This window comes from Tursiops truncatus, chromosome Y (genome assembly GCF_011762595.2).
Source record: "Tursiops truncatus isolate mTurTru1 chromosome Y, mTurTru1.mat.Y, whole genome shotgun sequence".
Lineage (NCBI taxonomy): Eukaryota > Metazoa > Chordata > Mammalia > Artiodactyla > Delphinidae > Tursiops > Tursiops truncatus.
This window is the reverse complement of record NC_133428.1, coordinates 1,185,794-1,210,227: the sequence shown is the minus strand read 5'-3', so window position 1 is coordinate 1,210,227 and position 24,434 is coordinate 1,185,794. Positions and strand designations below refer to the sequence as shown.

Genomic DNA, 24,434 nt, shown 5'->3' with positions numbered 1-24,434 from the left:
GATTCCTGGGAATCAGAGGCAACCCGTTCAGACTTCAGAAGAGCAAGGCATTTAATAATAATTTTTTAAAAAGCATGTGTTTTGTTCAGCTACCGTTTCCTTAATATCAATAGTGTGGCTCGACGGTGACGTTTGCACAAGCACCCTTACATCACAGCGCTCTTCAATGCAAACAACAAATATAAAACTCTTAGAGGAAAACATAGGCAGAACACTCTCTGACATAAATCCCAGCAAAATCGTTTTGATCCACCTCCTAGATTAATGAAAATAAAAACAAAAATAAACAAATGGGACCTAATTAAACTTAAATGCTTTTGCACAGTAAAGGAAACCATAAACAAAATGAAAAGACAACCTACGGAATGGAAGAAAATATTTGCAAACGATGTGACTGACGAGGCATTAATCTCTAAAATATACAGACAATTCACACAGCTCAATATCATGAAAACAAACAACCCAGTGAAAAAAATGGGCAGAAAACCTAAATAGACAGTTCTCCAAAGACATACAGATGGCCAAGAGGCACATGAAAAGATGCTCAACATTGCTAATTATCAGAGAAATGCAAATCAAAACTACAATGAGGTATCACCGCACCCCAGTCAGAATGGCCATCATCAAAAAGTCTACAAACAATAAATGCTGGAGAGGGTGTGGAGAAAAGGGAACACTCCTGCACTGCTGGTGGGAATGTAAATTGATACAGCCACTATGGAGAACAGTGTGGAGGTTCCTTAAAAAACTACAAATAGAACTACCATACGACCCAGCAATCCCACTCCTGGGCATATATCCTGAGAAAACCGTAATTCAAAAAGAGTCATGTACCACAATGTTCACTGCAGCTCTATTTACAATAGCCAGGACATGGAAGCAACCTAACTGTCCACCAACAGATGAATGGCTATAGAAGATGTGGTACATATATACAATGGAATATTACTCAGTGATAAAAAAGAATGAAATAATGCCATTTGCAGCAACGTGAATGGACCTGGAGATGATCATACTAAGTGAAGTCAGACAGAGAAAGACAAATATCATATGACATCACTTATGTGCAGAATCTTACAAAAAATGACACAAATGAACTTATTTACAAGGCAAAAACAGACTCACAGACTCAGAAAACAAACTTATGGTTACCAAAGGGGAAGGGTGGCCGGGAGGGATAAATTGGGAGATTGGGATTGACATATACACACTACTGTAAATAAAATCGATAACTAATAAGGACCTACTGTGTAGCACAGGGAACTCTGCTCAGTATTCTGTAATAACCTAAATGGGAAAAGAATTTGAAAAAGAATACACGAGTGTATGTGTAAAACTGAATCACTTTGCTGTACACCTGAAACTAACAGAACACTGTTAATCAACTCGACTCCAATAGAAACTAAAACTTAGCAAGAACAACAACAAGTAAACAGAAGCATCTGCCCACCTTCGGTCTTCTTCCAGTACACCTTCACTTGCAGCTGGCTGTCTTGATAGAGCGGAGCTCCGATTTCCAGGAGGCGAGTGGGCCGTCGTCTTTGAAACCGAGGCTGTATTTGCATCACACTTTTTCTAGTTTTCCCAAGTTGTTCTTCTGCAACAAAGCACAACATTCTGATTTACTTGTTAAAAATAAGTCTGTAACCTGATAGTAATCCCAGTGTATTTAATTTCACTCTGCTATTCATCCATATTTACTGCCTGATTTTTAAAGTAAAATGTAACGTGACTACACGTTCCTTCCAGCTCAAGTTGACGACACCTCCCCCTTCATCACACGCTGGAATGCATACCTAAAAGGAGACTGTATACATTACACGGGATCCCCCGAACTTAAAGTGGGAATCAACATACATTCACCAGCCCGGAAAGATGCTCTGATTTCAGTAACAGGTGGAAGTAGTATTTCTCACAATAGATAGACTTTTGTGTGGTTATGAAGTAAATGAAGTCGTATTAAAATACCATTTCATGAAAACAGTATAGGTAGCTTTTCACAGATACCAGCATGTTATGTTCCTCCATCTTTAGAGAGCCAGGTGAGAATTTATACGGCTTAGCAGGACGTGTACCCCAAATCCCTGCCCTCAGATCTCTCCTTTACCAGTTCACTTATTTTACAAGTTGTACGTTTAGAAATTCCGTCCTTGGAGACAAGACTTTTCTGCTTTCAGAATTCCAAGTAGCCCTTTGAGAGATAAAACAGCTTAAGCTGTATTGATTATAAAGCAGTCAGAAATGTGTTATCAAAACTTTTCCAATAGAGCTGTGAGGTCTGCATTCTTGAGAAGGTGGGAGGAAGAGGGAGAGATGAGGATGAATGCAGAGAAATGCTGACCTGCGGTGAATCAGGAGAAGGAAAGGAAAACTGAGGACCCAGAAGAAAAAGTACATCGACCGTGTACTTCTCCTTACCGGGTTGTGCCTGGCAAACCATCCATGCAATGGAGCTGATTAAAAGGAATGGGATAGTTACATTAGTTGGTACTTACATTTTAGTTTAAATAATTCAAATGAATGTTTGGATAACTCTGACATTTATTAGGTTAAGGATTCTGCACCCAATAGCACTGTGTGTATGAGGGGTTCCCCATACCACCGATTCTCAGACCCCAGCGGGGTGTCCTACAGTTCAACTCAGTTGTGACAGTTTCTACCTGCAGACAGCATCAGATCCCACAGGGTAAGGGCTCAGTGCTGCAAGACTGCGCCCCCCGCCCGCTTCAGATGCGAGTCACGAGTCCAGGTTGGCAGCAGTGCTTCTGATGACCTGCTGTAGATGGGGGGGTTCCAGAGACCCCTTCCTCAGATTCAAATAACTTGCAAGAGCAATTCACAGAACTCAGAGAAAAATTTTACTTGATAGATTACCCGTTTATAATAAAAGGATATAACTCAGCAACCTAAGTGTCCATCGACAGAGGAATGGATAAAGATGCAGTACATATATACAGTGGAATACTACTCAGCCATCAAAAAGAATGAAATAATGCCATTTACAGCCACATGGATGCCCCTAGAGATGATCATACTGAGTGAAGTAAGTCAGACGGAGAAAGATAAATATCATATGGTATCACTTAGATGTGGCATCTAAAATACGACAGAAATGAACTTATCTACAAAACAGAAACATACTCACAGACATAGAGAACAAACTTATGGTTACCACAGGGGAAAGGGGGGAAGCAGAAGGATAAATTAGGAGTTTGAGATTAACATATACACACTACTCTATATAGAAGAGATAACCAACAAGCACCTGCTGTATAGCAGAGGGAAATATACTCAATATTTTGTAATAACCTATAATGGAAAATAATCTGAACAAGAATAGGTGCATGTGTATAACTGAATCACTGTGCTGTATACCTGAAACTAACACAACACTGTAAATCAACTATACTTCAATTTAAAAAAAGAAACAACACAAAACCACAGACAACAGTAACAAAAAAGACTGTTCTAGGGATGAGGATCTATAACGTAGAAAAACTTGTATAGAAATGTTCACATCAGTATTGCTTGTCATGTAAGCCCATATTTAGCTCACGTAAACAAGAACATCTGTCTTCAAAGTTTATCACGCCTAAGCATAAAATTTGATTTGGATATATGAAAAGTGAGTGGGAAAAGAAGGATCTAAGTCAGGAAGAGGCAGATGGAAGCGATGCACACGGCAGGGTGTGGGGAAAGGGGGCGGAGCTTCCACGTCTGAGGGTCTAAGGGAGCCCCTCCCCCAGCACGCGTTCACCACCGCGGAAGCTCTCTGAACCCCGTCTTTCTGGATTTTTACAGAGGCGTCATCACACGGGCGTGCTGATTAAATTACTAGCCGCTGATGGCAAACCTCCGTCCTCAGCTCGCAGGTGGAGGTGGGCGTTCTGGGGGCCAGGAATGTGCCGAGACCGGACAGCAGGAGGCGCTGCTTCCCAGCCTGCAGACGCCAGCGCAGCGAGCCTGGAGCCCAGAGGAGGGCCTGGGACGCGGAGCCCTCAGAAGGCTCCGCCCCCAAACGCATCCCTTTCTTGACACCACCCGCGGTTAAAGACTCCTGCTGCTTACACCTAAAGCATGTTTCTTTTAAAGAATTAAAGGCTTCAGATTTTCACAAGCCCGTTTATGCTTCTAATTCCTTGAAGAACCTGTGATGGGAAGAAGTCGCCAGCAGACTACCAAGACAGTTCAGAAAACCGTGTTTAATCTCTCTGTAAATTGTCTTCCTGCTGTCTTTTATATGCCATGGAAACATTCATTTCTCATTACAGATGTAAGGACGTGTGAATATATATATATACACACACACACATATATGTATATATCTCAAGATTGAATCTTTCCTGCTTTATTGAATATTTCCAGCACAGACACGCATGGACATGCCCCATCCCCCATGTAGGGACAGACGTGACAGTTCAGTCCTGGGAGGACGTCCTTGACTCGGAGTGTGTCCTCCACTTTCAGCAGGAAACAAAAATGGAATAAAATTCATTCCTTCACATTCTGAAGAGGTATGAGGTCTGATTTATTTATACTCTTTAATACTCCTGAAAGTTAAAAGAATTGAGTGACTGTGCTATTTCTCCAGATGTCAAAACTCTGATTACCTTTTCAGATTGAGAGATTCAGAGTATTTTCTCTCCACTCCATTTTTATTTTGGAGAGCTGGAAGCATATTCCAGTTGCATGAGGCAACTAGAAAAAACATTTGGAATCTGTCCACCCTGGAAATACTCCTCCTACCTCCAAAACAGCAAGTTACATTTCCATTAAAGATAGTATTATGTCTTTCCTCCTTCAAGGGACCCTTTTATAAAACTATGAACATTCAGGCTTTGCTTGCATCGAAATATTTATCATTAATACACCTGGCACCCCGCAGACCTGGAAAAATATAATTCAAAAAAGAATTTATATGCTGACATTTACTACACTCATTCCTATAAAATATAATTTCCCTTGTTTATACTATAAAGTTGTAGTTATTCCTTACTTCTAGTTGCTTCATGATGAAATATAGTGTTCTTGTAAAAGTCATATACTAGTGTTTACGAGATTATAGATCAACACTGGGTTATAAAGAACATCCTGACATGTATTCAGCTATATCCTGCCTCATCCTTTGTAAAACAGTCTCTTGTGTCGGCTACGCTGACACCCAAATAACATGTATTATGACAGGTACTTTGCACTATCGCTTCTTATTTTATTTTTCTGAATCCGCAGGACAGGCATCAGTTAATCCTAGCATAAAGTGGCCTTTGGTAGGTTAACTGTCACGTCTCTTTATTGGTCAGGTAAAACGTTACCTCATTGTACAAGATGATTAGAAAGTGACCGTAACACTCGGCACCAGCGTCTTGCGGGAACAGGAGTTGGTTGCGTGCGCAGGTAAGAGCGGGAACAACTGACTGGTTTGCTTTCACAGGAGTTCCTGAAGCAGTGCTCCAGGCCACGCCTAGGCTTCTGGAGCACTTGGGCTCTGACGGCTGCCGTGGGCACACAGGCGGACAGTCCCTGTTCTCTGACCTAGATGAGACCTTAGTTGAGCGGATGTACTTTCCAAGGGATAGGTCTAGACCCCACAGACTGGAATCTGTCGTGTGCAAAAGGAAGGACGCTTCCACCGGAGATTCCAGAGGACAGGGGAAGACACTCAGGGGTGAAGGACAGATGTGTTTGTATCTGGGGGGATCTGAGTGGCTCACTGAGAGGGAAGAATTCAGTCTATGTGATGCCTAATGGCTTAAAGTGAGAGAGAAGGGTTTGTAATCATACCCGAGAGGAAGGGAGAGGGAGCTAATTAAAGAGGATCTCACCAGGTGTGTGTGGGGAGATGCCCCAGGAAGAAGGAGAAAGCCCTAGATGTGCTCTGGAGACCCAGAGTCTGTAACAGTTGTGTCTGTGGGCTGGACCATGAAGAGATTCTCGATGACATGACTTCAACAATGGCAAGCCAAGGCTGGGTTTTCCTCTCCTTGTTCTTGGTTGTGGGCAGAAACACATATTAAATTATGGGAGTTTGCAATCCCATACCAGTCTCCAATGGGGAAGGAATGTTGTTTACTGGAAAAGCCAGGAGACTAAAAGGCAAACTTATTTTACACAGTAGAGGAAATCCCCACCACCAATAGAAAAAAAAAAAAGTGGGTCTTAGGAGAAGCAGAGGTTTAAAGGGTTTTGGTTTGAGAAGACATTTGGGGAGGAAAACATGGGAAAGCAATAAAGGATGAGATCTGTGGAGACTTGCAAAGAGAAGATGTAGGTGACAGTCTTGAGAGTGGAACTCAGGAGAGTAACCTGTGATATGGTTAATATTTTCTAAAGAATATTTTGCCAGCTGTCTACAAAATGGATATTTAAGAAAGAGTGGAGACAAATATTAATTAGGAGATTACTTTATAAGAAAGGTGACAATGGGCTGAACAAGGGCAAGACTTGGACAGATCCCACACAGAATCTGAAATTAGAGTCAAAAGGACTTTCTAATGAACTGGATTTCTGAAGAGAAAGCAAAGCGAAGCATGACGAATGACCTCTATGGATGGCTTGAACAAAAGGGGGAACGGTGGGAACTTTGGGGGCAGGAGAGCCTGGGAGAGGAATGGGTGTGAGAGGGAAGTGAAGAGCTTGGTTTGGGGGTGTTGCATTCGAAGTACCTGTTGGCCATCCCAGGGGAGGTGCTGAGCACATACCTCTGCTTTCAGGGAGCATCAGCTGGGAGACACAGGGTGGCCTTCGCACGTGGACGGTTATGACACCCACGGGAGTCACTGACGTCTCCCAGGGAGGGAACTGACCCCCCCTCCACTCCCCACCCCCAAGCTGATTCTCTGCACAAATGATGCTCTCTTCCAACTCTGCGCTTGTGTGGGGTGACACGCTGTGTCCCACGGAGCACCCATTCTTCAGGACCCAGGAGGAGCACTGTGCTCTTGGTTCCCACCGCCATGTCTGTCCGTCTGCGCCATGCTTCCCTGCAGCTCTGTGTGCAACAGACTGGTCTCTGTGTAATCATGTTGACATGTTTCTCTCCCAAATTCAACAGTAGGCGCTTTGAAGGCAGAGATGGAAATGTGTCCAGTGCTGCAGTAATGTGTGTATGAGTGTGTCTGCACATGTATATGTACGCATGTGCGTATATACAGAACATATATACACATATAAATACATGGTACACATATACTATATAACGTACAGTCTATATAGTATATATCCTACAGTGTACGTATCTTTATACTATAATACAGTGTACAGTGGTATAAGGTAGTAATTATTCCCATCATTAGACACAGTTTGCTGAATGAATGGAGGACTGCATTAAAGAAATCAATGAATGGTGCAAATGTAAGTTGCAGCCACTATGGAAAACAGTATGGAGGTTCCTCGGAAAACTAAAACTAGAGTTGCCATGTTATCCAGCAATCCCACTCCTGGGCATATATCCAGACAGAACTATAATTCAAAAAGATACCTGCACCCCTATATTCACAGCAGCACTATTTACAATAGATAAGACATGGAAGCAACCTAAGTGTCCATCCACAGATGAATGGATAAAGAAGATGTGGTGCATATATACAGTGGAATACTACTCAGCCATAAAAAGGAATGAAATAATGCTACTTGCAGCAACATGGAGGGACCTAGAGATTATCATACTAAGTGAAGTCAGAAAGAGAAATACCAAGTGATATCACCTGTATGCAGAATCTAAAATATGACTCACATGAACCTATCTAGGAAACAAAAACAGACTCGCAGACATAGAGAATAGACTTGCGGTGGCCAAGGGGGAGCAGAGGTGGGGGAGGGGTGGATTGGGAGTTTGGGATTAGCAGATGCAACCTATTATATATAGGATGGATAGAAAACAAGGTCCTACCCTATAGTACAGGGAACTATATTCAGTATCCTGTGATAAACCATAATGGGAAAGGACATGAAAAAATAGATATGTATAACTGAGTCACTCTGCTGTGCACCAGAAATGAAACACAATATTGTAAACCAACTATACTTCAGTAGAATTAAAAAAGAAAGAAAAGAAAAGAAAAAGAAATTGAGAGGCATCTTCCCCCAACCCTCCCACCTCCCACCACCATTGAATTATAATCTCTGGGCATGGTGCCCTACCACTAGCATTTTTACAGACAACTCTCTAGTTGACCATAATGTGCAGCCAGGCTAAAGAAAAAATGACTTCGAGCAACTAAGCTATTGAGACCCTACACGTGTGGTATACATTGTCCAACGAACATAAGGATTTTCTGGCCCTGTTTCGTCACACCTGTGACACTAGTATTGACTTACGCCTCATTCTTCCTCTCAGCTGGAAGCTGTCTCTAACGCATGACATCTTGCCTTTAACATGCCACGTGCTCCATAAGTGCTGTCACAGATATTACTAAATCTGACTCTAAAATTACTCTTGAAACTGATTCATAATCATATAACGGACATATTGGGCCTATTTACAAAGTGTAAGATTGGACCTCCCTAAGAACAGTCAGGCTGAAATTAGGCACACAAATTAATGCTGTTAAAACTGAATTGTGTAACGCTGGTTTTAACCAACAAGGACCTACTGTATAGTGCAGGGAACTCTGCTCAGTAGTCTGTAATAACCTAAATGGGAAAAGAATTTGAAAAAGAATAGATACGGGTATATATATATATATATAACTAAATCACTTTGCTGTACACCTGAAACTAACACAACATTGTTAATCAACTATACTCCAATATAAAATAAAAATTTTAAAGATCAAAAAAAGGGCTTCCCTGGTGGCGCAGTGGTTGAGAGTCCACCTCCCAATGCAGGGGACACGGGTTCGTGCCCCGGTCCGGGAAGATCCCACATGCCACGGAGCGGCTGGGCCCGTGAGCCATGGCCGCTGAGCCTGCACGTCCGGAGCCTGTGCTCTGCAACGGGAGAGGCCACGACAGTGAGAGGCCCGCGTACCGCAAAAAAAAAAAAAAAAAAAAAAGATCCAAAAAAGATACATGCGCCCCTATGTTCATAGCAGCACAGTCACAGCACAGCACAGCCAAGACATGGAAACAACCTAAATGCCCATCGACGGAGGAATGGATAAAAAGAAGACGTGGTACATATGTACAATGGAATGCTACTCAGACATCAAAAAGAATGAAATCATGCCGTTTGCAGCAACATGGATGGACCTAGAGAGGATCATACTAAGCGAAGTCAGTCAGAAAGAGAAAGACAAATATCTTATGATATCACTTACATGTGGAACCTAAAATATGACACAGATGAACCTATCTATGAAACAGAAACAGACTCACGGACATAGAGAACACAGTTGTGGTTGCCAAGGGGGAGGGCATTGGGGGAGGGATGGAGTGGGAGTCTGGGGTTAGTAGATGCAAACTATTACATAGAGAATGGATAAACAACAAGGTCCTCCTGCAGAGCACAGGGCACTATATTCAATCTCCTGGGATAAACCATAATGGAAAAGAATATATATATATATATATGTGTGTGTGTGTGTGTGTGTATATGTGTGTGTGCATAACTGAGTCACTTTGCTGTACAGCAGAAATTAACACTAAATCAACTCTGCTTCAATAAAAAATATTGATAAAAAAATCAGTGAAGTTACTAAACACATAGAAATGTTTCCATGAGAATTTTTATGTAAAAGTTGTACTGTATGCAAACTTATACATAGAAACAGTAGACTTTTCAAATCCATTTCATCTCCAAGAGGACTACTTCTTAAATAGGTAGGAAGCTCTGTTTCTAGAACTATTTTGAAAGCATCATTTCAAATGGACCTGCTCGTTTGGATCCTATTGTTTCCCAGGTGGTAGAAGATAATTATGGGCAATCCCTGCGTCTGACAGTGCAGAGCCAGCCTTGCCTTTCCTAAATTCAACAAGCTTGTCACACCTTCCGTGTCTGACCAGGCCCCGTCCCGGGATGAAAGGCAGATCCCACGGGACCCTGCGAGCCTGGGGAAGCAGGACCCGCGGAGACCCCTGGCGGCCTCTCTTGGGCTCGCCTTCTATCTGCCTGTCCCCAGATCCCTGGCCAGGAGCTTCCCCACAGCTCTTCTCACCAGTCCCCACCTCTGAGCAAAGCCGGAAACTCCACGTAAGGCATTTTCCAGCTCAGAGGTGAGTGTCTCATAAGACTCTCCCCTTGCTTTGCTCAGTTCATGGCAAACGGACTAGTTTAGAACCACTGGCAACAAGGAAGCGGGTATGGGAATGATTTAGTCACTGCCCCCAGTGGAGAAGTAGGTAGCCTTTTGCAGTAATTGTGACCACTGTGTAAAACCAGGAGAAAAGAAAAAAGGGCATGTCGCATTTTTAGGAGGGAAGCAACAGTTTCTAACAGTTAACTGTGCAGACCCTCCTTAAAAACAAGTACACATACGCACAAGGACCCCAAATCATGGAAGTATAAACATTTGTTCGAGTGAGACACCCTTTCTTCTTAAACTTGCATTATAACGCCAAAATACTGCACCTAAAACTTAGGATAAAAATCCTAAGAAAAACTCAAAGGTAAAATTTGTACACATCCTAGTTCAAAGGACATATTTACGTGTAAGAAGACTCTCATGTAAAGACTGCAAATAGGAAAAAGGAACTCGAAGCACTTACTGCTGTGGACGGCGTGTGCGGACGTGAACTGGAGGGAGACCTTGGCGCTCTTGAGGCGCGTCTGGCCCCAGTAGGTGACAGCCTGCAGCTCTACTGTGTAGTCGCAGTCGGGCTGCAGTGGCTCCAGGGTCACAGAATTCTGAGACTGCAGGTGGAGGGAACACACACAGATTCTGTTACAAGCCGCCCTGCCTCTGAGCTTCCCTGCACAGCTGCTGTGTCCTTGTGAAGCACGCCAGCTCCTCTCTGATGTCTGCCCGGACTATCTAAGATCACAAATCCTTCTACATCTTTAGCATATGAAAATCCGCTTTTACCGTGGATCAAAATCAATGTCATACAAAAAGCACAAACACGTTGTTTTTGAAATTGTATTCCTAATCCCATTATTGGATGCTTTCCGGTAGCAGGAAAATGAATAATTCTGTCCCCTCACTCCTTACTAGATACCACCTTACAGAGAGAAGAAAGCTATAAAGATGAAGAATTCGCATTCCCTGTATTTCTCTGATTTTATCCTAAATCTTCTATGAGTAAATTTCCACCAAAAGTTGTAAGGAAAAATCAACCTGACAAAATGCTTAAAGCACTTTTTTATGGCTTGCAGGTATAATAATAAAGCCCCTACAAGTGCTCGGAATTAAGAGAAATAAGGTTGTTGTCTTAGAATTCAAACATTCATCAAAATATAGTATATGTGATATCACATGGCCCTAAATGGTCTAACTGGTGGTATTAGCATCTATGAAGGGAAAAATGTGTCCATCACTAATGCGACACCAGACATCAGGCAGTCAGTAAGTAGCACGTGCCTTCCCACAAAGAGTAGGCCAGTTGCATGCGCGCATCGTGCTACAGGAAGGTATCCTCATCGGAAATTGTCAAATACGGAATCACATAAGCCCGTCCCTTGTTTAAATACCTCGATGACCTGTCGGAATTCTCCGCGCCATTTTGGGTCACGTGAGATCTCTTTTCAGGGAGAGAACGTGATTTCCATGGGCGTTTCAGAACTGTGAGCACAACGCTCCCTGTAAATTAGTAGTTTGGCACCTTTACATGATTCAGGCTTCTGAGGGATCAGTTATCAGAACGCGGCCACCTTCCAGCAGGGCGGCTCTGGACGGCTGAAAGGACTGCGCTTCCAGAAGTGGGGGCCGAGAGGCAGGCTCTGGGCCACGGTCCCTGTTCCCAGGTGAGGCTGGGCCGCCTCTCAGCCACACCCACCGTGGTACTAACCGTGCCTCTTCGTGCCCTTTCTGCCTTTTACCTACAGTATGTCTATGAACTACCAATTCCCAATTCTTTTTAGTTAGGGTTTCTTGTTATGTTCTGTGTCACTCTTCCTAAACTATTATCTTCAAACAAGGAAAATAGAATTCACTTTTGAAAGAGCATTTCCTTGAAAATCCCCACTCCTCTTAGTTTTCACGGATATCAGGATGGACTCTTAGGAAATGAAAAGACATTGATCCCCAAGAAGAAAATTTCACAATTTCTCGTGTTTTTCAACATGTTTCCAGTTCCTGATCGTAATTCTCAGTTGGTCAAATTTTAATACTGAGAACTTTAATGAGTCCCATGACCTACAGCTTGCCTCTCGTGGATCCAGAAAAACACGTCACTCGTAAGATAGTGACCTATGATTAAGGCTACTCTAGGCCTGTTAACAATTATAATTAAATTCATAGTTCTTTTTTTTTTTTTTTTTGCGGTGTGCGGGCTTTTCACTGTTGTGGCCTCTCCCGTTGCGGAGCACAGGCTCCGGACGCACAGGCTCAGCAGCCATGGCTCATGGGCCCAGCCGCTCCGCGGCATGTGGGATCTTCCCGGACCGGGGCACGAACCCGCGTCCCCTGCATCGGCAGGCGGACTCTCAACCACTGCGCCACCAGGGAAGCCCACGATGGAGACATTTTTGTTCCTCTGATTTCTGGTGTGGTACCAGCCATTTGGATCTGAGTAAGTCAACAGACTGAACTTAACTGTTGTCACCTAAAGTGTGCACGGCTGAACGGCTGGCCTGGTCCTCTGTTTTCTGAACTTCCTCGTTCAAAGGGGAGGGATGGGAACCTGTCCCTCATCCGTCCCTCTTGTGGCTCAGCAGAAGCCACTCTCAGACCAGGTGCCTGAGTTCAAACACCACTGCGAGGAGATGGGCCTCTTCCCCCTGGTTCTCACTCACCCCACCCGTGGTCTTTCTCCTCTTCTTCTTCGTTGGCACAAGTGACTTGCCGCTGACCGTCCAGCTCCAGAAGACTTTGTAGTGATGCACTGGGATGTCTGGTTCCTCGGGGAGATCCCAAACGATCGTCACAGTCACGCTTCCGTCACTGTTGATGGTGGAGTTTGCAAGCCGGAGGTTGGCTGGGGCCGGTGGTGCAGATGGATCTGAAATCCCAGGAGAAAGACACAAGGGCCCAGGATGACCACAAAAGCATCGCCTCTGTACATGTAATGACTACAGGGTCGATGCAGGAAGACTGCCCTTGATGTGGAGAATAGCTGAAGATAAGCACTAAGGAAGATCCCCTTCTTAAGCCTCAAACTGAAAAACAACCTATAGAACAGTAAGAGCAATGTGTTTGGGCCATATTTGTAATCTAGGCATTTCCATACCGCTACAACACAGCCAAATTTTCACTGTACCGAAATGGATAACGTTCTGTAAAACATGGTCAAATTCCATGTAGGTTGGTTGGCATTAAATAGGTCAGCAAGGTTGAAATGCCTTTGAAAATTCTGAAAAGAAAAGGCAGAAATCTAGGACCAGCTCATTCGAATAACTGTTTTCACCCGAGCGGTCCTGGAGCTTTAGATCCTTCAATCAAAAGTTAAGGGTGACGTGAAAACATCAGCAAAAACAAACCATTCGTTTTTTCGCCACATTACAAAGTGGATGACAGACGGGTAACATTTTTATAATTTCACCATTTCTAGTTTGTCGCATAAGCCAAAACCGTCTCAGCTGTCAGGAGAGAGATTAGGTTCTGGAATGATTTCTCTACAAACCTCCATTTGAAATCTATATACGAAGATGACTAAGTACGTGTAAAGCTGAGGGTCTTTCCTTCATTTTTTCGTCACAAATTGAGCCAGCCGCTCACCACAAATGATTTACAGATGGTTTTGTTTTAAGACGCCTGCCCGGAAAAATGCTGTCAATAATTCTAATTCTAATACCATCTGCATCAGAGGGGCAAAGAAGCTCTATCTAACTCCATATAAACAAAGACGACTGGCGGAAAATAGCCATGGTTTTACCCTTGGGATGGTTTGTGTTTCGGGGATGATGGAAGCATGAATTATTTTTTAGAAATCTGTTGCTTTTCTGTAAGGTAAGTTTTGGAGGTGTGGTGGGCTGTGTCATTTTTAAAAGCTCTGTAGTTGCTTTCCTAGGCTAATGGCTCATCCAATGCACATTACCTGACATGCCTGACCAAGGTGGTTCTCAAACGGTCACCGTGAGGAACCCTCTGGGAGCGCCCAAGACTTATACTGAGGTATGCTGATTCAGCGAGTGCAGGTGTGGCCCATGGATATATCCACGTTCAATATATGTTCACGTTTTATGTAAAATACACACTTGTATGTAACGCACACACGCGATTCTGAAGTAGATCAGAAGCTGGACAGTCCTGCACCTGGTGGCGGCCAGGCAAAGGTGTAAACAGCCCCTGGCTCCCGCGAGGAGGGAAGTGCTGGGTCCTGTTATCACGGGCTCAGGAAGCACGGCCCTCCTCGCTCTGCTGGTTCTGCGGAGCCCCTGGGAGCCCCACTCTGGTCATCCCCACAGGGGCGCGACACGCCTCACTGCTTTCACCCTGCATCGTGGTCTCCGCCTGCCTCCGCTCCCCACTGGCTGTCCCTCTGGTCCCTTGACCCTCCTCAGCCTCCCCCCTCCTGGCCTCCCCATCCCACCGCCGCTAAGCGGGGGAGCATCTGGCCTCTGAACTCGGGGGCCTCTTGGCATCTATACCCAATCTCTAGAGATCTCACCAGTCACAGCTTTAAAACCCCTGAACTTCGATTCAAGTACTCAAGGGTCTTTGCATCAGCTACACCTGGAGGTCTCAGAGGCAGCGTGAAAGGAATGTGCCCAAGACCGAAGTCCCCGCCCCTCCCAGCCCCTGCTGCCCCCCCCAGACGCCCCATCTCAGGAAACACAAATTCCTCCTTCCCGCTGCTCCTGCGCCAAACCTCGAGGTCGTACACCTCTTCTGCTTTCATTCCTTGGGCTAGCAGTACCTTCAGAAATCTATCTGGAATCTTACTGTTTCCACCAGCATAACACCGTGTGCCAAGCCTTTGTCTTTGCTCCCTGATGACGGCGAAGGCCTCCGAGCCTTTCCCAGTGCGGCAGCTGGTGGTTTTTACGACACAAGCTGAGGCTCTTCAGCTTGGAAGCTCTCGATGGCCTCCGGTCTCACTTAGAGTCAACGTGCTGGCAGCCTCCCCAAAGTCCTGTGCATTCTCACCACACATAACCTCCCAAACCTCCTTTCCTGTCCCCACCTGAGCCTGCTGCTCTGACCACACTGGTTCCCATCTGATTACGTGGAGATGAAAACCAAGAGCTACTGAAGCTTTTCCACCGGTTTAGCCTAAATGCCTCCCTCCCTCCCTCCCTGCCCCCGCCACCGAGAGTCTGTACCTACTGTAGGTTGACCAGATGTCACCCTACTCAAAACAGTTACATGTGCTTTCCTCCGCGCACCAGCAGAATTTCACCGTGATTTTCTCCTACTTTGGTATTCTCCAAGGCCCTTAAGATCAACCTCTGCAGCATGAGTCAGTCCTTAACCTACGACAGGTTACTGCAGACCTTTCTTACAGAAAGCTGGCTGGCAAGCTCAGCATGACTTCAGAGCAAGAGAAAAATGACAACGTGTAAAGGTGATTACAGCCATTCACGTTTTCAGTGATGCACCTGGATGTCTATATGCTGGAAATAAGTAGTTATGTGAATCTTCCAGAGAGTCTAGGTTCGCAGGACAAGCTCAAAGTCACCTCCTTTTCTAAAGAAATTCCAGGTTTAAGGAAGGCAACTGGTATTCAGTATTTCATCATTTCCCTAATCTACTTCATTCATGATATCATTTCTTACTGCCTTGGAAAAATTCCTCATACCTTAGATGTGATCATAATTCAGAAAAACATCATCTAGTTTATGAAACATGATAAAATATGAAACAACGTAATTTATGACAATGGCATGAGGAAGTAGTACTTTCAAATAAATGAATTAGTAATATTTGCTTCACATTTTCTTAAAAGTAAGGCCCATTTGAGTACTCACAATACCCAGGTGGCGTACTTCCATTACCAACGTGAGACACCCCCAATCTCTTTCTCCCCCCAAATAACTACTTCTTAAAATTTTAAAGCCAAAGGGGAATAGCAGAGGTTATTGCCCCAATTATCCTCTGTAAACGAGCTACTCATTTATCTGTCTAGTCACTGAAGACTTCAGATGAGAGAGTCTGTCCTGTTTGTCTAATCTGAAGGATTTCATTCAGTCCCAACAAATTCCCAGATTGCTGTCATTCACTGCCTTGTGAAATGGTTCCCTGCAGTGTGAAATCAAGTATATTCACTTTGTTGAAATATACAGAATCTTTTCTTTCAGTTTACATAATGTTTTAATTCTGTTAAAACATTGAAATGCAGTTGGAAGCTTGTGGTAAAAATTATATGCATATAGAAACTCCACATTATGATAAAGCTCTAAGGGATTTTATAATTTATTTATGAACTTTAAAAAAAAAAAAAAAACTGGTAAGGATCTTAAGGGTTGGATAGGTAGAGTGACCTGCCCGAGGTCATTCACATAACTGGTGGCAGAGCCAGGTGTGAGAATGACAATGAGGGGAGAAAGAGGGGTTTCAGGCCACATCTCTACATCTGTTATCAACATCAACATCATCATCATCATCATCATCACGATGGGCCACTGTCTCTACAGAAAGTCAACATGTGAAGCCCTTTGCTGGGGAAAGTGCCCATTACAGTCTGGCACAGGGATTGAAAGCCTTTTTCTGTAAAGGGGCAGACAGTGAATATCAAGGCTTTGCAGACCAGACAGTCTCTGTTGCAACTAATCCACTCTGCTGTCGTAGCTTGAAAGGAGCTGCAGATAATATGGAAACAAATGAGCACGGCTCTGTGCTAGTGAAACGCTATCTGTAGAAACAGGCGGCAGGCCAAATATGGACCACAGGCCATGGACTGTCAACCCCGGAGCTAGAGTCTTTCCAAAGCAATGACACCATTTAGTCTCTTGGAACTGGACATAAGCACAGCTTATTTCCAATTTTATATGCATATGGTTGTGCTTTGTTTTTTTAATGTTGGCCTTTTGTTCTCATTTTGCAGATGAGGAAACTGAGGATCAGAGAGTTTAATTCACTAGTTCAAGAGTGTAGGGGGAGAAGGTCAGAGGCACATCACAAGACCAGAGCTCCCCTGACCCCTCCCTCTGAAGCTTAAGTGAGAGCATTTCTCTCCCATCTCACTTCTCTTTCTGCTTCATCCACTCCCTCTTTGCAACCTTCCCAATTATCTGCAGAAACACAACTCACAAAGCAGGCAGCAAGTACACTTTCAAAGATAAATGTAATAGGAAGCCCGTATTAGCTCCTTTTACAGTTTGCATGATTTCCAGGGCAAAGGTATCTTCGATGTTTAGCAGGAATAACCAACTTCAGCCTTGGAGAAAAAATAGTTCCTTTTATTAACGATCCTATGTAGTGCTTTTGGCAAAAGAAGATGGAAGCTTTGGGTTTCAGCGGATAGATTTACGGTTGCATCTCTGACCCTTCTGTGACAAAGTAACACGCACGGTGGAACAGCTTTACGCCCTACGATGGGTAAAGCGCCAAATGAAATCACTTGTCACCCCTGCAGAAAGGCAGGCTATTATCACACTGATGTGAACTCTCATGGGAAAGGAGCCCTTCCTGCCGTCCCAGGAGAAAGCCCATCACTTATTGTGAGGCAGACGCGCCTCCACGTGTCCAGACGATCCTGTTGGTTAAACACGGAGACCCAGCCGCGCGTTAGTGCAACAGCAGAGTGGGGTGCAAACGGCAGTAAAGAGAGAGACCTTTACATGGTCGTACTCAGTGAAGGAAGTCAGACAGAGGAAGGCAAGCATCATAGGATACCACTTGCACGTGGAATCGAAAATGTGGCACAAATGAGTCCATCGACAAAACAGAGACAGACTCACAGACAGAAAACAAACTTACGGGTACCAAAGGGGAAAGGCAGGGAGGGGTCAATCAGGAGTTTGGGACTAGCAGGGACACATACTATATATAAAATAAACAGCAGGACCTACTGTGCAGCACGGGGAGCTAAACTCAGTATCTTGTAATGACCTACAAGAGACAATAATCTGAAAACATATATACTTATACCTGAATCACTTTGCTGTACCCCTGAAACTAACACAATATTGTAAATCAACTCTACTTCCGTAAAAAGAGACCTTTATAAATACACAATCATGAAGAAATGTATATATACATAGACACAGAGAGAGGAACGAGATATGCTTTAAGAGCATGAATGTTAATTTTATTACTTATTTGAGTTCCTCAAACGATGTCCAGGGAACAGACTTCCCATTTGAAATGCATCAGAGCACTGCCTCTTAGGTGTGGGGCGGTGATCAAGGGCAGTTAGAGTTTTAAAGCAATGATATAACCAGTCACACGTTCTCCAGCTAATTCGTAGGTTAGTTCTGATGTTTAAACTGGTTTTTCTTTCCAGACACAGCGGCTGGAATAATTTTACTTCCCTCATTAACAAAAAAAAAGAAAAAGAAAAGAAAGACAGAAAAAAAGAAAAGAAAGACAGAAAAAAAAAGAAAAAGAAAAGAAAGACAGAAAGACAGGAAAGAAAGGAAGGAAGAAAGAAAGAGAAGGGAAGGGAAGGGAAGGGAAGGGAAAGGAAGGGAAGGGAAGGGAAAGGAAGGGAAAGGAAGGGAAGGGGGGGAAGGGAGGGGAGGGGAGGGGGAGGGGAGGGGAGGGGAAGGAGGAAGGGAAGGGAAGGGAAGGGAAGGGAAGGGAAAGGAAGGGAAAGGAAGGGAAAGGAAGGGAAAGGAAGGGAAGGGGGGGAAGGGAAGGGAGGGGGAGGGGAGGGGAAGGGAAAGGGAAAGGGGAAGGGAAGAGGAGGGAAGGGAAGGGAAGGGAAGGAGAAGAAAGAAATCCCCCTGCAGTATCTAGACACACAACAACTTAGGGGAGCTGCAGAAGCTGCACGGCAGGCAAATTTCCAGCTATTACATAGTTTCAGGACATGTGCTCAGCACAGTGTCGTCCAGTGGAAATGGCACACAGAGCAGCTGCATAGAAAGTCATGGGTCCCCGTGGAGCGACAGGGAACTTTATGACCACAGTGGAGTCTGTTCCCGCTTTCCTAACACTCCGTAATGTATGCGTGGAATAACATCCCGTGTGATGCTCGTGTGCTGTGAAAACAACGTCTGCTTTTCTTCTGCTTTTTAATGTATCCTGTACACATGGGGAAATAAGGGGGGAAAGATGGATGGAAAACTCTGAACTTGGAAGGAAGTGAATATAATAACTGTATTATGTACATTAGAAGACGTATTAGGTTAATGACAACGGAAGGTGGATTTTTTAATTTGTCTTTATAAGATCTCCTAAAAGCACATTAATTCAGCGTTAAATGGATACGGACTAACCTCAAACATCCAGACCAATGTCTGCGTGCTTTTGGCAACACGCAAGAAAATGAAGCTGGGCTTTGCTTAACATAATGCACAAAACCGTCCGTCTTCCTGCTTCCACTGCTGATGTCGACACACAGAAGTCTCTGTAGCCCTTTATTTCCCCAATCCAGTCAACTTGTAAGCAGTCACTTGCAACAGGAAGTGATACTAGTAACGTATATTTCCAATACCAAGCATGCAGTGTGTGCACATTTTTTGCCCTGTCCATAAATATCAACATGATCGAGAGAATGTTCAAGACCAGTGTATACCAAAGTATGTTATCTGCTGGCAAGAGCGTCACTCTAAATTGATGCCCGCCACTTTGGGGCGCTCTGTGGGTCAGCAGTCAGGGGCTGCTTCGTCAAAGAAGCGGACGACAGTGTGAAACGGATCTGATGTTGGGAAGGGCGATGGCAGATTTGGGAGGGAAGAAAGCAAGCCTGGAAAGGCCTGTCTGTCTCCACTTACTATTACGTCTGTCCCACATTCGGGAACACGGGGGCTCCTTTCATGATCTCGCCAAATTGCGTCCATCAAACTATTCATATCTTTGTTTTAAACCATAATTCAAAACACATTAGACACGTCTGTAATGGGAATCTTGTAGATATTGAGTAAACCAAGAGGTAGACAGCAGACGCTCTCGGGGTGCCACCCCTGTCCCCTGTCCTGTGCTATTTCAGGGCACATCCGCTCAGCGTGTAAACGACCACACCTCTGTCTGCACCCAGAGCAGGCTCTGTGCGTGTGCAGGACACAGAGGCCCAGAAGCAGCCCGCCTGCAACGCCCCAGTTCCCCAGAGGGCGAAGGGCTGCCCACAGTGGCAACTAGCGTGAGAACGCGCCTTTGTGTTCCGCCTTCCCTTCCCAGTCACCTTCCCCTCTCACCCCCGCCCCTGCCCACCCGGTGTCCTGGATCCTTGCCTCTGTAAACTGCTTCCATGTGGAGCCTTAACTTGCATGGGCGTCTGGGGATCACGTCCCTGGCAGGTCATCTCCCGCATCAGGAGTCCCACGTGCAAACGCCCCTGTGATTCCACACATATCTACACCTGTCTCCCATTGCTTCCTAGGGTTCACTCCCCACGCCACGGGATGGAAAAGTTTCCAAGACCCTAGGGTCTGGCAGGCTTGGTGCCCAGAAAAGCGAGCGCTTCATCCTAGGAGTAGCCTAGGAAGGCAATTCACCATGTGGAAGGGTTACCATTTCCATTTTCTCCATTAAGAGACAAAAAGTAGAAAGGGACATTATACATTAGTCTATTAAATTATCTGTAATTTTAGTTTTTAAGGTTGTAGCCAACTTTCCTTCTCAAGTACCAGGGAGAAAGACAGTATAGAGCATTTAAATAAGTAAATACAGAAAAATCACCTCAACCTTGGGGAGGGGCGTTGGCAGGGGTTAGCAATAAAAATATCCAGAAACGGTATTCACCTGGAAAGAAAAAGCCTGAAACTGACTTACCAATTTATGAACAACTCAGAATTTTCTTATAGAAAATAGGTATTCTAAGGGGTTAGGATTAAGTTATAGGGAGATATAAGAGTTAAAGGGAGGGCTTCCCTGGTGGCGCAGTGGTTGAGAGTCCGCCTGCCGATGCAGGGGACACGGGTTCATGACCCGGTCCAGGAAGGTCCCACATGCCGCGGAGCGGCTGGGCCCGTGAGCCATGGCCGCCGAGCCTGCGCGTCCGGAGCCTGTGCTCCGCAACGGGAGAGGCCACAGTGGTGAGAGGCCCGCGTACCACCAAAAAAATAAAAAAAAAAAAAAAGAGTTACAGGGAAATTAACTGAGTAACCAATCTATTCAGGCAAACCACAGACTAGTAATTTTGTATTTGAAAGTAACCCTAAAGAAGAGAAAGACAGGAATTTTGACTTTTCTGTGAGAATCAGGATGAATACCAGGCAGCAGGCCTAACTAAACTAAATGACGCCCACTTTACCAAGTTTTTTTATCGTCCTATTTAATTTTGCTTTTATTTTCAGAGGTGTTCGTGGAAGATGGAAAAGATCCTTGCCCCTTCCCTTGAGCCAGCCTTAAATGATCAAGTCTGGTCCCATATGCAAGTTCACATGCACTAGAAAATGGCCTACCCTTTGCACAGACAACTATTTTGGAAGCACTATTTCTTTCTTAAAGTAATTTTAAACCACTAGAAGACGTACAACTGGTACAGTGCCAGTTGGTTCTGGAGCAGGGCGGGCATAAGTGGGCTTTTAATTAAATGAAAATGCACCGCTTTTGGAAGCGCTGCAGTGACCGTTAAAATGTGGTGCTATTTGCTTTTACAAACCACACCGCACATGCATCCTTCCATACGTCTCAAGGCAAGGCGCATTCCGGACTTCAGTCCTTGTGCTCTGCAAACCAAACGCGTGTGTGTGCTGGTCATCACAGATCCTCTGGTGGTCTCCGGGAAGATGCATCACAGAACGGGGCTCGGGGCTCGGGGATGACAGACCTGCCTGACGGCTGAAGACATTGCCAGAACGGTCCACCTCGTCTCTCCCCATCTTACTCCACTGCATTTACAAATATACAAAAGTGCTTGCTGGGGGAAGAAAATGTAACAGTCTTACTGAACTAGAATTTATATACCATACAGTTCACTCAAGCGTGCAAGCAGTGATTTCTAGTGTTTCCTACGGGTGTGACCACCACCACTACCCATTTTAGAAGGATTCCTCTACCCCGTTAAGATCCTCCGTGCCCTGTCGGGAAAATTTTAAGGTAGAAACAAAGTTATTTTTGTGTCTTCAGCTGCTCCTTTGATTACTCGTGTTTCCATCACGTCCAGGGTCCTTCACCGGGGTACGTCCACCCCTCAGAAAAGCCCCGTGTGCAGGAAAGGCCCTAAAACACAGCAGTCGTACTGGCTGGGCAACGATTACTCTTCTGGAAATATGTGCCTCCCCAAAGGAAGAAAAGAGTCTTCCCCTGAAACACCCTCTTGTCTCAGTCATCTCTGTTTTAGTCACACCAATCGCCCAGCAGTTCCTGACCAAAGACCCTGGAGTCATTTCCTACAGGCCACGGGTAAGTCCCCAAAGCCTGTCAGAGTCACCTTTCCACATGAGCTCCCCGGACAGCTGACTTCTGCCTCTGTCCACGTTACTGTCGCCTTTCATTACTGCTGCTGCGTCACTGGTTTGCTGTGCTTTTTAGATCCACGTATAAACGGCAACGTAGAGCGCTCGTCTTCCTCTGTCGGGCTCTCCTCACTCAGCGCAGGGCCCTCTGAGCGGGAACACTGCACTGGCGCTCCGTGCCGTGACCCTGGACACCCAGCGCGCCCAGCCCCTCCTTCCTTCCAGTCTGCACCCTTCTCTGCTCCACCCTCAGGCTCCACCCCCTGGAACCGGAAGGCTCTTCCTTCGGACGGTGCAAGGCCAGCCCTTCACTCCTTTATACAGCATCTCTTCTGTGGCCGCCCTCCCTGAAATAGGAGAAAACAAAAGCACCCCCTTCCCCACAGCTCCCGTGTCTGTTCTTCATTTTTCGCACTGTCAGTTATCACTCTCTACCCTAGTATATGAGAGTGTTTTACGTATTAATCTTGTTTACTGTTTCCTCTCACCCCCAATGAGAGTGAATCCGTGTGTGTGTGTGTGTGTTTTCCACAACGGCAGACATTTTTGTCTTTTACTTGTTACCTCAGTGCCTAGCACAGTGCCTGACACAGAGCAGGTGCTCAACAGACATGTGTTGAATAAAAAAAGGGAATGAAACGTGAGTGATAAAACGAGACCCCAAAACACTTTATTTCTACCCTAAAATTCTCCCAGTAAGCCAGGGAGGCTCCTGGAGGATTCTAAAACTGTATAAAGGACACTTGCACGACTTTATGGTAAATAGTAAAAATCACTGGCTAACACACTTAAGATGAGTGAATTTTATGGTATGTAAATTATATTTCAATAAGGCTGTTAAAAATTATTTTCCCAGTAAGACACAGTTCTACGCTTCGTGAGAACTGACTAAGGTGAGGGAAGACAGGGTACCACCTTGTAAACGGTGATGTATCCTTAGCCACATCCTGGAGAAAATGCTTTCAACTGTTTCGTGGGTCTATTATATTCCCATCATTCTGTGGCGCATCTTCAGTGGAAACAGTAGAATCTTCCATAAATTCTAGGCATAATAGTTTTGGTTTCAGAAGTGCAAGAACTGAAGTCTGGAATGCTGAATGTTGGGCATATTTGTAAAACCAAGAAATAGAACAATTTAATGGTGACTGCAAGGTTTCCCCCAAATGGTGCACTTCCCTTCAACAAAAGCCTGTTTAAATGTGAGGGATGCTGCTCTAATTCTAGACATACACGGTCCTCAGACATGTAGGAAGGGCTGGGACAGCACGGCCTTGTTCCTTCCCCGGAATGGTTGGCAGCCACTGGGCCGGCCCCGGGGACTGTCACAGGGCCTCTGCCCAGACCCCGTCTGACTCTGAAAGGGATTCCACCTCTGTCTGCAGAGGCTGGGAGCTGCTCTGCCTCATGTCTGGACATGCAGCCACGATCTGAGAGCGCCAGACCCCAATCCTGCCGGCAAGGGAGGAGATGGGAACGCACTGTGACCACAGCACGCCTGGACCGCATTTGAACTGCCAAGGTCAACGTGAACGCTTCTCGAGCCCTGTACCGAGCCCTGCCTCTGAACCCACTGTTAATTATTTATTCCCACGGCCTCTCTCAGTCCTCGGACCACTTGGAGACAGTCCTCAGACAAGGAAGGTCTGACGTCTGTATTTCTTATTTCATTTTTGGACCTGCTCAGTGTATCTGCCTCGGGGTTGGCGGGGGTGTGTGCGCTGCACCTTTCTTTTCTTAAAAGGACTTTTTAAAAGAAAAGACTTAAAAATCTACAACATACGCCGTAACAGAATTCAAATACTAAGTTGATCTGCTTGCAAGGTTCCCACTTGAGACCTATGATTGTGCAGAGAAAGGTGCGGCAATATTATCTGGTGAGAAACGGACAGACTAACGGAAGCATACATTTTACCCAAAAAGGAACGGAAACTGCAATTTATAGCAGCCGGTTCAA

At 45.0% G+C, this 24,434-nt stretch overlaps 1 protein-coding gene across 1 annotated transcript in view; it reads right to left on the bottom strand.

Annotated features, from left to right (window-relative positions):
- LOC117310572 (anosmin-1) overlaps positions 1–24,434 on the bottom strand; it is a 189,738-nt gene that overhangs the window by 18,421 nt on the left and 146,883 nt on the right. The window contains exons 7-9 of the mRNA XM_073799731.1: positions 12,830–13,035; positions 10,645–10,789; positions 1,451–1,597 (exon numbers count right to left, since the gene is read on the bottom strand). Coding sequence (XP_073655832.1) covers positions 1,451–1,597; positions 10,645–10,789; positions 12,830–13,035 — 498 coding nt within the window. The remainder of the gene's footprint in view (positions 1–1,450; positions 1,598–10,644; positions 10,790–12,829; positions 13,036–24,434) is intronic.